We start from the raw sequence: 15,422 nt of genomic DNA on the forward strand, positions 1-15,422 counted from the left end.
ATAAATAGCAACCACTATCTCCGATAGGTCGCGGAAATCCACGGTGACTGCCGATATGATAAAATTTCTTTATAACGATAACTTTTATGTGACTCATCAATTTTTCCAATTTTATGTTAAATAATAATTAAAAATTAAATTGATTTATCGAAATACATAAATGGTTGTTCTGGTAAAAGTATAGACACCGAGAAGGAGCAAAATTTATATAAAAATTTGGAGAAGTATGGGAATTACATCTATGATTATTTTGAGTTGATGGTACGAAATAAGGAGCGTTATAGGGAAATAAAAGAATATACATATACATGAAATAAAAGGAATATGATAGTTTGATTTCTGTTCAAATATTTTCAATTATCATTAAAAAGAAATAAAATTGTATTTATTAAACATTAAACATGCAAATATTACAATAATTCGGACAATCCAAATAGATTTCCTTTTTGCAATATATTATTTTATAATGGAATTTAATTATTTACTTTCCACTTATAAACATTTTGTTCAATACTGTTTAGTGCCTATGAGAAATTCTGTTATCAACATGAATCTCATATAGACGTTAGCAAAAATCTGAAATCAATCGTTGAAAATATATTACTTGAAGGTAACATTATGATTTATAACAGTATTAATAATTTGTTGTAATTATACATACTGATTATTCTTTCTCGCCTTCAAGTTGATAATGATAGCGACGTAAAGCAGCTAAGCGTAATCTTTCAGTCTCCAGAGCTTGCTCTAATTCCAGTACATGTACTTGTGCTTCCATTTCTAATCGTTTGGCTTGATGTAAAGTTAGTCCAGAAATATCTAAGTCATCTGTAAAATATTAATAATTATTAATTTCTTATTACAATTGGAAAATATTAAAACAAATCCCAAAAAGCGTCATTACCATTTTCTTCAACAAGTTGACTACAATTTTTAGCAGTTGCAACAACACTTCCTGTTGCTTGTGTTACATCCCTTGATGCTTCAGAAAGTGCAGCTAGGTTAGAGCTATTTCTATTGGCTTTTACTCTACTTGCAACTACCAATTGCGCTGTAGACGCAGCTATTCCCTGGGATGCAACCACTAGTTGTTCAAATTTACCATTGCCAGCAACAACCTTATCTGCAGCTTCTCTGTAAACATTAAAAAATTTTGTAAACAAGCAAACATTGCAATAAACTATTTGTACTTACAGCAGGAGATTAGCACCCATTGCTACTGCTTTAGCTGCAGATATAAGTCCTTCGGACCATTGATGATTACGTTTATAAAATTCTGTTGCAGAGGCAGTGCCCTAAAATTCAAAATAGATGTTTAGACATATGTATGACAAGAGTTGGAATCCCATCCTCATCGATATACATATTGTGCCATATCAAATTAAATATTATATACATTTACCTTCCCTTGTTCTACAATTTCTGCTTGCAACAGTCGTGATTTTTTAACTAGCATTCTTATACATTTCATTAACTCTGTACAAGAGTCTAGAATTTTTCCATTCACTTCTAATTTTAATCCCGAATCTGCTGCACGAGATTTCTCTATCATATCCTGATTTAACATTATAAAATATTTCATATAAAAATAATACATTAATTATGACATAATAGAATGTAAAAGATAATTACTTGTATTCTATTTGCAGCTTCTTCTATTGCTTTATCCATACTTAATAATTCCATTTCTACTAAATTCCCAATAACTTCAACAGTGCCTTGTCCATTAGACAATGTAGCGGCAAGATCACACACTTTCTTAAATTGCTGTTTTACTTCGTTGATTTGACCCACAGTCACGGGTGATTTTTCTCTTATGTGATTAAACATAGTCAATGATTGTAATCCTAACTGTTTACACTCGTCAGTCAATTCTATGATAGAATAAAAAATCAGTATATGGTTTTTAATTTTCTATTAATTTTTTCAATTTATAACTTACTGTCGCCCAATGCAATATTAGATGTAGTATTGGACGTAGATTTGGCGTGAATAATATAAAGCCCCAAAATATATGCAACATGTATTGCACTTTTAATGAGTACTTTTCCATTCGTTGTATCACATACGTAACCGGTATATGCTGCATCTAAAGTATCTAACGATTTTAGAATAGGGTCTTCTAATTTTTCAAGATATTGAGAAGTGCAAGTTAAATCCGACATTGCTGGATTATCAATAGCACTTAATGAGTATTGCATAATATCTTCTGCTTCAGAAATACAATTTACTGAAATAAAAGTTCATAATTCCAAATAGATGAACGTAAATAATTTCTCACTCTCAAACGAATGAAACACTTACGCAATAATTCATGCAACATAGTATGTGTATACGTATTCATTTCATTGCGGCATCGTTCGGCTTCAACTTCCAACTTTTCGATTTTTAGGTCTAATTCTTCTTTCTGTGCTAATAGATCATGTAGATCCCCTTCTAAAGCCGTTTTTTCAGAAGTTATAAAATCATTTTTGGCAATCAAAGCCTAAAATATTACATCTTTACCGGAACGAAATAAAAACAAACGTAAACATAAACTGAAGAAAAGAAAGAGAAATATTAACCAAGTTTTCAGTTTTCGCGTCATTTAGTTGTTGTTTTACATCATCCAAATCATGCTGAGCTTCAACGGCTTTTCGTGCTTCTTGCTCTGTTATTGCTTGGCCTTGTATTAATTCTTCAAGACGACGTTCTGCTTCAAACGTTCGTCGTTCAGCTTGTTGTTGCGACATTTTTAACATTCCTAACTGTTTATCCACTTCAGCTTTCTATTGCATAGAAACATACCCAAATTCAACATCTAATATTCTTTATCCCTTTTTTTAAATATTTAAAAGAATCCTACCTTTCTAATTAAATTGATATGTTCGTCTCTGAACTTTGAATATGCATCTTTCAATTTTTGAAATTTCTCTTGTAAGACTTTGTACTTTTCTAGAAAGAAAACAAAGATTGTATTATGAACGTTTTTCACAATATTTTATATAATGCAAGTGAAAACAGTTCTAACCTTCGCTTTCATGAACTTTCACCATCATATCTGCTTTCTGCTTGACAAAGTCTTGATTAACTTGCTTTTCCTGTTCAATTTCATTACCCTAAAGAAATATGCGGATTAAAATATCATGTTTACAATAAGTATGCTGACAAATAATCAAGATATCCATACTTTAAGGAGCAAATCAGATTCCAACTGAGTAACACGAATTTGAAGATCCCCCACAATACGCTGATGATCAGTCAATACACGATGTAATTCTTGCCTTTGTCGATTAATTTCCTGTTGCAAATGATCGATGAGACTTTCTCTAAAACAACAAACGATTGCCTCGTGTAACTTTCAAATTTCAATTAGATTTCATATGCAACTAACTTTTAAACATACCTTTCTGCTATAGCATCGGGTGAAATCGAACCATTTCGCGTGGAATCTAGTTGATCACCTGGTAACGAACTTGTATCGGAAGTATCAATGAGATCAACTACGGTGTCAGAATCCAAAGATTCTTCTGGTGGTAATACTACTATCGGTGTAACATAAGCTCGAAACTCAGATTGTATTAAAAAGTTTGGTGGATTCTAGAACAAATATACCGTATTACAAATGTAATTTATGTTACAAATAATATTATAAATATTAAAAATATTATATGTAGATATTATTATATAAAAATTACATTAAAAATAATATTACAAGATAATAGTTCAAGATTACCTCAGGTAACGCAGGTATCGTTATAAGATGCTTAAAATACTGTCTTTGTTTAACAGTACTGTAAAATTTCTTTAGTTCTTGAAATTGTTTAGAAAATCTATCGCGATGGCCGGCTAAAGTGTCCGCAGGCAGAGCACCATGAAGTTTAAATAATATTTTTACACAATAATCGTAAAGCTGCGATGCATCTAAAACGCAGGGGATTAGTGGAGCCAGCCGACACTGTCCACTTACAGTCATCGAGTTGGAGGGTGTGTTCTTCAAAGAAGTGGTAACTGAAACGTTTCATTTATATAAATTAATATCAACACAAATCTGTAATATAATCGACATAACGAAATTTTGAGGCAGATTTTGATCCAGAAGTTACTAAAAGCGATACACTCAGCTTCCATAATACACGAGACGATAGGATAAATGTATCTGGTACGATCGGCTTAATTGTACCTATTTGCTCGTTCAAATACTGCAAAGTATCGGGTTCTCTTTTTACAATTTGTATATTCGACGTTGGATCTAATCGGAAATACGGATCTCCTTTGGTAGCTAGATTTTTCGTCGGTAATTCACGAAATAAAAAGATATTACCGTTATGTAAATTGTTCTGTTCATCCGTCAATGACGCCTCCGTTCATTTATTCAGCATGCAGATCTCGATTTAACCGGTCTGCCTTGGTTCAGTTCGATCTGGATAATCGAGATTCCAGTAGATTAATTACGTCAACGTAGCGAAACCTAAGTTGATACCGCGTTGCTTTCATTTTACAAGCACAATCGACATTTTCACGCCAAAACTACTCTAGTATAATCGGCCAAAATGATTCATCTAAGAAGGAAGAGAATGCATCGGAGGTTGAGGTACTCGTGCAAAGCGTTTGTCAGCAGAAAGTATGAGAAAGATGATCTGTTTCTCATCGATCGAAAGGAAGCCAGAAACTCGAACAATACAAAAAGCATCGTGATAGACGAGAATCTAATTCGTACCTACCTGCACGTTGTAAATTCAAAATGTCATCCATGTAATCGAACATTTCAACCGACATTTGGAAACTAAGCAGAAAAGATTAGAAGAGATTATAAAAGATCATAAAACGAGGATAAAGGGCTAAAAATACAAATACAGTAAAATTCCAATTATCTGAACTCATTGAAGGATAAACAGATAATATTAATAGGAGTTCACCAATTTCCTCTGTTACTTATTACTGTTTCTCGGTCATATAATACGTAGGATCAAATAATTATACGAACTATACGATTAGATAATTGAGAGATTAACAAAAATGATACTTGTCAAATTTTCACCTTGCCAACTTCTGTTTTAACAAATGGAATTCAAATAACTGGAGTTCCACTGTGAACTGATTAAGTTAAAAACTTACTAGACATTAATATCGTTCTCCCCTATAGATTCAAGTTCTTCCGGTGTTACTTGAAGATTTCCGGGTATGCGTGGGTTTCGTTTGTGAAAATCTAACTTGGTAATCAGCAATCTTATGTACAATTGAATTAATGGGCCATATCCTTCCCGCAAGTGTTGCCATAATTTCCCGAGATCTTCCAATCTTTTGCGATACCGTTGGGAATCTGGAATCACTTTCTCGTGACCCTCTCGTAGTATCTTGTGCAACACATGACAAAATTTCCAAGCGACGATCTGATTCTCTTGCAGTGGCTGCCGTAACATATACGTCCAAAATATCGCTCCACCCTTCTCTTGATGTGTACCTATAATCGCGCCTATATTTCTGTAAGGAACATATAACGTACTTTGAAACACAATTTTACTAACTGCAATACCTAATACGCGCTATTAATCTTTTGCTCGTTGCTTAACGTATTAAAAGGGCGATTTTACGAAGAAAGATATAGGATTATCTATTTGCTACAATTAAGAAACATTAATTTGTATCATCTATCAATTTGTTAATGTACATTTATATCTTCTGAGATAATTATTCAAACAGTAAATTCATCCTTTAAATTCCACTACAGACTTGCGAAAATTATTCAATTTTTTACTACAATGAAAGCTTCATTTGGAACTGGAACAGAAAGTTGCACGAGATCTTCATTGAAAAAATTAAGACAGTAACTGGTCGATTGAATCCTTATGGTCATCTTCATATTTGACAGTTAATTTTTATGTAAATGTAATGCACTAAAAATTTACATGTATCTTTAATACATAGAGTATTTTTTAATTCAAAGTTCGAAGTTCGTATAGAATAATTCGGGAAACATTTATAGGTGCAGAGGGTCAATAGTCTTCTCATTTTTGAAGAATCTTTTGTTAAAAAGGATACTTCGCACATGTTTCTCTTTTACGGGTGTTTCTGTAGGGTTTACAGCTTTCCCTATAGAGATACTCTAAAAGTTAGAAATCATTTATTACAATTTATTTATGATATACTGTCTTGAATTTCGTTAAACATTAAAATCATAATAGTCATAATTAGTTATACATAAATAGTTATAATTAAAGTGATATGATTAGAATAAATATTTATATATGAAGGTTACAGGGGAAAGGGGGAAACAACTTATTCAGTTTAAAGATATACGCTTATACAGCAATAAATGACAAATGAAGTCAATGTCTAATGTCTAAAATATATACATATATATTTAATCAGATAATCAATGCTTTTTACGTAAATATCTTTCAAGAAAACCCCGTAGCTATATTTAATACAAAGACAGTTTTGGTAATATGTGATTGTTTGATAAAGTATTAGAGTTCAAAATTGAATTTTTAAAAATTAAAAAAGAAATGTGACTTAACATGTCTTTCCTCTGTGATCTTCATATATAATCATGTTTTCATTTCGATAAAAGTCAGCATTAATCTTGCATCTTTATAATAATTGTAAAAGCAAAAAATCTAAAATAGTTTCAATGTTAAAGATATTCATAACATTTAAAAAGACGAAACAGGATCTTTCCATGAGATTCATTTACCAGCTGGTGGAGTTGTTTATCGGTGAGCGGAACGACACCCGTCATGATAATAGCGTACAACAGCTGCGATAGAAATTAAAGCACGTGTAAACAGGAATCCTAATGGTCAGTCCGTATGAAAAGTCATCGTTTCATCAATTCGTCAATCGTGTCGAAATGCGTTAAACAAGCACGTTCGACAACGTTACGTTGCTCCACATCGCCTGAAAAAAATATAGAAATTGCGATACTTTTTACGAAAAGTAATGATGTATCACAATATTAACTTTACAAAATTCTTATTTTTTTTTTTATTATTCTAATTATCTTTCTGCCGTTAAAAGATTTCTTAAATTTAAGGAAAATATGTGACAATTATTATTGGTACGCGTGACTTTTTATTCATAGAACGTTAAATGTCCTTCTTTCGGTTCGAACTAAAGAGAAAGATTGAAACTTCAAAAAGTCGAGAATTGCAACAGAGTTGAACTATTGCACAATGATTATCACGGTTGAATATGGTCTTATAATTTTATAAATATATTTACATTTAAAACACTTTATAAAAAAGAGATAAATGAAATTTATATGTCACTAAAGGTTCACTATTATCCATTACTTTAGAAATATCAGCAATGAAAGGTTCAAAGCCCTCGTAATTTGTATCGTCAGTTAAAGTTAAAACTGAAACACATTATATCAGTATGTTATCATTATCAGATACATGATTGAAGCTAACTTCAATGCTGATAAAACGCTGTAACAGACATTAGAAGAATGACACAATTAAGAAATGTAAATTTTTTAGGAAATTCGTTTAAAATAGACTATTTGAAGTGGAAAATTATTAATTACCATTTGACAATAACGAAATCTTCTTCTTTTAGAGTTTAGTTAATAGACCTTGAGTTTTAAGTTAAACTTTCAATAAAATATTGTTTATATGTATTGTTTACCAGTGTCAAAGGGATTAAAAGAACTTTTGAATTGTGACATTTTTCTTATTAAGTAATATAATTTACATATATGAGTTTTGCAAAAATTTGTTTCATCTACTGAATATTATAATGAGTTTGGATATTTTATATATTTTTGCATATTATGTGCAACCCATGTATTTTTCGCTCCTCTAAGTTTGCCATAAATGCATGGAAATTGACAAACTAATAATGATATGAACTATTGAAAAAAAGAAGCAGAACTATAAAATACTGCAAAATATGCTACAATAGAATTTTCTTTGAATTTTTGACTATTCTAACTTTTGCTGCGAAAATCGTTCAATATTCATAAAATACGTATTCGAAGTGTCCAATCTCGGAAGTCTAAATGATGGGTCTTTTATGTTCATTAACCCTCTGACTGGTGTCACTGCAGCGGTACGGTTAACGATGCCTTGTGCCAGAAAAAGTGCCGCTATACGGTTACGTTCATTCAGAAAGTACTGCACTGGTTGCACTTGTGTATTTAGATGAACCAAGCGAGATGTATGTATATATGTATGTAGTTCATTATAGCATAAGTCAAAGACCCTGTGTATCGTAACAGCAAAACAAAGATAACAACTGAAATAAATTTTCAATTCTGACATGCAATTACGATTCAATTACAAGTTGTAGCTAACATAAATATAAACAAGAAATTGCTAAAGTATTCTTTAAAAATATACATTGACAGAAAAGAAACATTCGTGTTTCGAGAAGATAATGATAATATGAATGATTACTTTGTGTAATGGGATAAAATATCAATTATTGTATGTATAACTATGAAGTTTGTACTAAACAAAGATGTTTGTAAATGTAGCGACGAGGTAAATAATATTGAATTCCAATTTGTGCCAGTTATTGTAACTATTTGTATCGGTATGCGATAATTGGTGCGAACATTTCCTTCGGTCGCATACATTTATTTTTTTTAGAAAATATGACATATTTTGATTAACTTGATGTTTTTTGATCCTCTGCTAAAAAAAATGATATGTAAACTATGGTCGCAACTGAACTCATTCAATTAATAATTATTATATATATGTACACATATTTTCTTTTGAAATTTTGTATAAATAATAATAATATATGTTAATATAAACAAATAAAAATAATTAGTAACTTCTACAATTCCTGTGTAAAGTATGAATATATTATCTTAAAAAATCAAGTAAGTACAATAATATATATTGTAATGTGCTTATGTATAATTCGTATAATTTTATAATATGTATCCTTTTTAAATTTGTTTACACGCCTGTCATATGATAGCATAAATATTTATAAATACCATCATAATTCAAGTATGTTTACCTAAATAAAATAATATTCATGTAAAAATTACTCCAATTTTGTTCACCGGTAAAAGAAACGGTGCATACGATAGAATGTGTGTCTGTATATACGTGAAAGAACATCAAAGAGGCGGTTTCCTGTTTGCTGATGTCAGATTTTTCTTAGAACGATGTATACAATATTATGTTATCAATATTAATGCCAAAAATGACGGATATAAATATTCCTCGTGAATACAAATTTTCGAAATTTGAAAACTGTACACAGAAATAGTACTGTCAATGACTTAAGCCTTCAAATACATACAATATCATAATAAACACATTTCCTAACCTATAAAAGGCATTGAAACGATATACGAATTGGAACGAGGTCAAGGACCGCATTTTCATCGTATACGTCTAGTTATAATAGTTTGAAACATCTGTACACTTTAGAAAGAAAATATCGCTTTTAGTATAGTTTTACTGATTTAGCAAAAATATAACCTTACGTTCGTTTTAAAAGGCATCGATACATTTAAATACTTATTTTGCAAATATATCATGCAGTTAAAAATTGAAACTCGTATTACGTACCTAAAACTAATCCAACAGTCTATGTCATTAAATCCAGATCTCCGCTTTGTTAGAAAACACAATTATATGTCAAACTCATTACACCATCAATACACGAATTGTTTCAAAAGATTACGTAGCATAGATCCGGCTATCATAAACGGAAACTTCATAAATGCGCACTAGCACTTCTTTTAAAATATTAACGCGTCTGGCTTTGAAAAGTGCGGCAAACGTCAGATCAATTTATCTAACTGATTTCTTTTAATTGAAGACCATATTAAAAATGCATCGATACGTAGTAGTACGGATTCACCGATACGATATCAGATATGATGGATAAATATTAAAGATAACAATGAGAAAGTTAAATAATATCCAGATAGCGTTATTATTATATAAATCGAAATTCGTATTAAATACGAAATAAATACGTGCTTCCCCTTCGCGAGTAAGATGGAATACAGTGAATCGCTTGGAATATAGCAATAGATGTAGCGTGCATTCAGTGTCAAACCGCTATTTCGAGCGCTCTTCCAATGGCGTAGCTGACTTGTGAAACCTGCTGGCGCGTAAACTCGCTTTTAAAGTAACATTTACTTTTACGTTTTTCGTTCACATTTCAACGAATCGTTCAATGTTACCGCTCTTATTATCTCATCCTCTTTCTTCTTTCGCTAGTATCATTATCACCTCGTTATTTGTGCATTATTTATCTCTTTCCGGTATAACGCTTGTATATAATCTTCCCTGTTTTAAGTTCTTTCAAAATACATATAGCCATAATACTTTCACCAAAATTTATTTTGAATAACATTAAAATCTCTAGTCAATAAAAAATGTAATATTTAATACAATTATCTATTTCTTTCATTTTTGTTGCTGAATATAATACAATTTCAAAAATACCATTATACATTAATTATTTGATCAACCATTTATTATTGCTTTTCATGCGCTTAAATTTTTATATGATTTTCATATCTTTTTATTATAATTGCATATTTATTTTATTATTTTTTTAAGTTAATATAATACGTAAAAATTGACATAAAATAGTTTAGAAATTATGTTAGATTATTAAATGAGGTCATACTTTGCTTTTGAAATAATTCTAATCTTAATTGTCATCATTTAATTAAAACAAAAAAAAAGCGATTGAAATGGACCTAATTAACATACATTAATAAAGTGAGGGATCTTCACAAATGATTTGCCAGGTCTTCTATCACTACGATGAATATTAATATCATAATTTATAATAGATTCGATTTGAAACATGTAGTGCTGTAAAAAGTACAAATAAAATCGTTGAACATGTATTCAGAATAAAATAAGATATATATGATATGCTCATGTATATTTCAATAAAAAAAGTAAATTAAGTTTATTATAAATAGACAATATATCATGCATTTCCTATGTTTAATAATATCATTTGATAAATAATTGTGATTCTTCAAGCTGATATACATATTTTAATTTTAAGGATACAACAGTACAATATTTTAAACGGGTGTAAAAATTGAATACTTATTGTGGTAATAAGTTTCGATTATTACATCCATTTGACATTAGATTACATACATCTATTTTTAGTATATTTTAAAACATCATAGAATATTTCGAAAAATGTATGTTGCATATTGCAGTAGGTACAAAAACCATTTATAATAAATAAATTCCTTTTTTTTTTTATAGAATATTATCTGTATTAACATTTTCTACCTAAAATTTTTCTAAATATTTAAGATATTAAAGTATATTAAACTTATAATCAAAACAAAAGTGCATGTGTACTATGTTTATTTTTACATTTAATTGGACAAAATACAGGTAGCATTAGTATTTCTCTATTTTCTTGATTGGTATTACTACTAATGGTTATAAGTAGAGAATTTATCTTTAGTAAATATTTAAATTTATTGGACATATTTACTTAAATATAAAAATTATAAAAATGTCTTAGATTATATGTTGTAATTAGAATACTATATTTCCAAGGCATACCAAAAATAACAATACCAATCACAATTAATAAAATAATATGACTTTTGGTTAGATAGGCCTCACAATAAAATTGATTTATATGTTTTTATATATTCGTCATTTCATACATTGATACATACATATACATGGTGTCGCGTTAGGTAGTCAAATGTAAATCATATTTTTGACAAATCACTTTGATTTATATATGTATATCAATTATGATTCATTATTAAATTAAATCAGATTCTAAGATCAGTGCACAATACATACAATATACAATGTGAACAAATACAAAACATTAAATATAAGTGCCTATCCTCTCCCGCTTTATCAATGTCCAATAGTAATTAATTTTTTTCTCGGTTTTTTCGTATATTACAATTAAAATTAAGTAATTTTAAATATAAATGAATAAAAATCTAATGTAGCACTGCATTAATAAAATAACGTTAACTTCTTTCTAGCACATTAAAAATAAAATTATCTGTATATGTATATGAAAAGCATCTAATATTTTATAGATGTAATTTAAGAACTAATATTACTATACTGTTACAAAGGAATTAAGTACAGAAAGCATGTAACGAACATATTTGAAACTAATAAATTTACATCAGCCAGAATCTGTAAATTAAAAGTTTATTAGGTTTCATGATGTAAGCAATATATAACATTTTCCCTTATAATATTCCTATTTAGTACGTATGTATATGTTATTTTTTTTTAAATAATAAATACACCAATAGAGTCACTTGTTACCTCATGATGCGACACGCGCAAAAAAATATACAATGTAATTGGTTGAGAATAAAATGTGGAGCAGGAGTGAAAAGATCAATTTAAATTGGAGAAGGATTAAGCGGTGGACAGGCAACCCCCAGCCCCTAGCAGCACCCACCACCTTGCGTGTTTCCTTGACCACCAGTACCCGCTAATCCACTAGGACTTGTCGGTGAATGTTGTGGTCCAATCTTGATACCATTTGCCTAAGTACATTTAAATTTTGTTTATGAAATGATAATGTCAAAAATACAGTATTATAATAAAGTTTTTGTTATTCTAACTCTTTGACTTTACCTCATTATTTATATCAAATACACCTTCTTGAATTTTTTCATAAATTACTTTTGCTGTATTGATAAATGCATCTTCTACATTGATTGCTGTCTTTGCACTGGTTTCCATAAAAACAAGTCCATGTTCTCTTGCAAAAGCTTCACCTTCTTCTCTCCTCACTTCTCTTCTATTATCCAGATCACTCTTATTACCAATTAACATGATCACCATATTAGAATTTGAATGTTGTCTTGCATCCTCTAACCAAGTGGTCAAATGATTAAATGTTTCTCTACGTGTAATATCATATACTAATAAAGCTCCTGCTGCTCCACGATAATATGATCGTGTAATAGAACGAAATGCTTCTTGACCTGCCTATAAGTTCAATTTAATTGTATAAGCAATTATTATTCCTTAAAATTCACTATTGTAAGCATTTGTGAAATTCAACGCAAAAAAACTAAATAATTACAGTATCCCAAATTTGAAGTTTAATTGGCTTCCCATCAATTGTAATCATACGGGCTCCAAACTCAACACCTATTGTTAAATCATGAACAGGCTGGAATCTCTTATCCGTAAACTGCAGAAGTAGACAAGATTTCCCAACCCCTGTTTAAAAATAAGATGTCCTTACATTAAACAATTAATGCAGATTGAAGATATTTCCATAAAATTAAAAATCAATGAATCCAACCAAAAAATTAAAAACAAGAACATATAATATTAAAATATATTTATTTATTTATCTTATTCACATTACAAAGCAAAAAGTTCAAAGATATGTTACATTTATATAATAAACAATATATATGAAAGTAAACAAGCCAATTACAATATTATAAAATATTTATAGCAAATTCATAATTACAACATCTAATATCATTTCCTAATAACACTACGTATATACATATATAGTACAAAAAATTTCATATGAAATCTGTTCTGAACATAAATAAATGAATTGGACACCTTTTAAGTTGACGAAATTATTATAAAAAAAGAAGCTATGTACAGATGTTACATTGAAAGAAATATTTAATTCGTAACATTAAATGTCGTTGTGAAATACGCGCATTATAATTCCTAGAACTGTTATAAGGTTTACGAATCAAAAATATTATCTTCGAAAGAAACGAAAACAATGGGTCCTGTCACGGTCGACATAGTGTAGGACGTAGAAATCATTCGAAATTTGTTTTAGTAGACGCATCAGATAATTACCTGTATCTCCAATAATGATGTACTTGAAAAGGTATGCGTACGACATTTTTCGAAATCACGTAGCAAACAAAGATATCTATACGAAATGCGGATATATTAGAAAACAGAACTTCACTTTTTTTGCTGTCTTATCTCTTCTGCTTCAGCATGACGTCACTGAATCAGTTCGGCAATTCTCGGGATTTTTCGTATTATTCGTAATAAGCTCGGGTTTCCGATATCGCGCTGTCGTCGCTTCAGTCATTGACGTATCTTAGAAGCGTTGGCCGTGTTCCAAAATCACGACACTTGATACCTTGCTGACCATAGATATATTAAAATATATATTATATGATTATAATATTATACAATGTAATCGTTAATCTGATATAATTCATATTCCATATAAATTCGTATCACACTATCACGCCTATTTTTTTGTATATTACGCTCCACCGTTCTTCGTATTCTCTTAACTACGCATATTATCAGAAAAGAAATTCCTTCCTTATCATCATAATATCTCTGATATTATTAACAGATGTAATCAAATTTTATAAATGATCCCTTTTTATAACATTTCTTTTACTAATAGAAAGAAAAGTAACAATGTACACGAACAAATCGAGAATAGATCTGGAATCTAAATATAGTAATTTTATAAAAGAATAATTTATATCGAGAATGATAAATAATTAAACATTTTTAAGTATATTATTATATATTGACTGTTTGTTCCAACGAATAGAAATATTTGCAAGGGAAAATAGAATAAGAAATAAATAACAAAGAACTTTGTTAGACTTCGGATGATGTTATCGGTGAACAAAGCTGTTAGCCAATGAAATCTTTGTCCGAGAAATTGATTGTCCAATGAGAATAGAGAAACGACTCCGGTGGTAAGTAAAAGTAGTAAACAGTACGATGCGAATCGAGCTATCGTCGATGTCGAAGCTGTCAAACATGGCGAGAATGTCGATCTTGAATGGTGGTCAAAAATGTGAATAGGAGGTTCGCGTTCGGTGGTGAGATTGGTGAGTCTCGGGTGTTCTCGTCGTCGGCAGAGGCCGACGAGAGATGCGATCGGGAGTTAGACTGTCAGGCCGAAAGTGAATGTGCCGAGTGAACGGCCCCGGCAGTTTTGCGGCCGGGATTAATCTAAGGGCATGCCAATTCGGGAACTATGGGTGCTCAACAAACTAAGGAGAGAATTGTTCCTGTCGGCTCTGCTGCGCGACAGACGCGCAAACAGCCTAGGAACCTCAAGGAATCCCGTCTTGTCGGCTCTAATATATTTACAGAGCACAGCGGTAATTCCTTCTCTTATTTTCCTACTCTCTCGCTTTTTATCTTCTATTCCTTTCTTACTTCCGTCCTTTTCCCACTTCTCTCCCTCACGCTTTCTTCCCCTCTACTTAGTTTTCTCTCTTGCGTTCATGCACTTTGTCTGCTTTATAACAGATTATGATTATAGAAGATCAGAAAAATATTAAATAAAGTTGTAAATAACGACAAGTACAAAAATAGGCTGTAATTTAGTTATATAATTAATATATGCACATACGTATATATATATTTTTTATGTATTTCTTTTATTAAATTTATTATTAATTGTTTTATTATAATTTTGTTATAAAGATAAAACAATTGTTAAATGACTTAATATTTTAAATT

General features: G+C 30.2%; 3 protein-coding genes across 12 annotated transcripts in view; 1 reads left to right on the plus strand and 2 right to left on the minus strand.

Moving 5' to 3' along the window:
* The window catches only part of Abl (tyrosine-protein kinase Abl), a 223,155-nt gene that overhangs the window by 197,285 nt on the left and 10,448 nt on the right, over window positions 1-15,422 (plus strand). For 6 of the 9 annotated variants that reach the window (XM_072004840.1, XM_072004844.1, XM_072004842.1 and 3 more), the window contains exon 1: window positions 14,657-15,058. The exons of 1 other annotated variant lie outside the window; for it this stretch is intronic. In XM_072004840.1, the coding sequence (XP_071860941.1) occupies window positions 14,932-15,058 (127 nt within the window). In that variant the 5' untranslated portion in view covers window positions 14,657-14,931. Of the gene's footprint in view, window positions 1-14,655; window positions 15,059-15,422 lie in introns of those variants that run through there. 2 more of the 9 variants (XM_072004841.1, XM_072004843.1) reach the window with 1 other exon arrangement.
* Window positions 364-10,109, minus strand: Hip1 (Huntingtin interacting protein 1). 2 transcript variants are annotated; one of them, XM_072004851.1, is made up of 19 exons: window positions 9,516-10,109; window positions 6,674-6,876; window positions 6,019-6,082; window positions 5,095-5,452; window positions 4,701-4,762; window positions 3,713-3,987; window positions 3,383-3,576; window positions 3,167-3,305; window positions 3,008-3,095; window positions 2,843-2,931; window positions 2,562-2,765; window positions 2,302-2,482; window positions 1,940-2,227; window positions 1,630-1,871; window positions 1,400-1,552; window positions 1,192-1,292; window positions 902-1,131; window positions 662-825; window positions 364-576 (listed from the first exon to the last, which is right to left on the minus strand). In XM_072004851.1, the coding sequence occupies exons 2-18, from the start codon at window positions 6,716-6,718 to the stop codon at window positions 665-667; spliced, it is 2,874 nt and encodes a 957-aa protein (XP_071860952.1). In that variant the 5' UTR covers window positions 6,719-6,876; window positions 9,516-10,109; the 3' UTR covers window positions 364-576; window positions 662-664. The 2 variants fall into 2 exon arrangements, with proteins under 2 accessions (XP_071860952.1, XP_071860953.1); XM_072004852.1 differs by lacking the exons at window positions 4,701-4,762; window positions 5,095-5,452; window positions 6,019-6,082; window positions 6,674-6,876; window positions 9,516-10,109 and adding an exon at window positions 4,301-4,392.
* On the minus strand, window positions 11,575-13,936 carry Rab2 (RAS oncogene family member Rab2). The gene is made up of 4 exons (XM_072004863.1): window positions 13,770-13,936; window positions 13,018-13,157; window positions 12,564-12,920; window positions 11,575-12,472 (listed from the first exon to the last, which is right to left on the minus strand). The coding sequence occupies exons 1-4, from the start codon at window positions 13,813-13,815 to the stop codon at window positions 12,371-12,373; spliced, it is 645 nt and encodes a 214-aa protein (XP_071860964.1). The 5' UTR covers window positions 13,816-13,936; the 3' UTR covers window positions 11,575-12,370.

The sequence above is a fragment of the Bombus fervidus genome, chromosome 6 (genome assembly GCF_041682495.2).
Source record: "Bombus fervidus isolate BK054 chromosome 6, iyBomFerv1, whole genome shotgun sequence".
Lineage (NCBI taxonomy): Eukaryota > Metazoa > Arthropoda > Insecta > Hymenoptera > Apidae > Bombus > Bombus fervidus.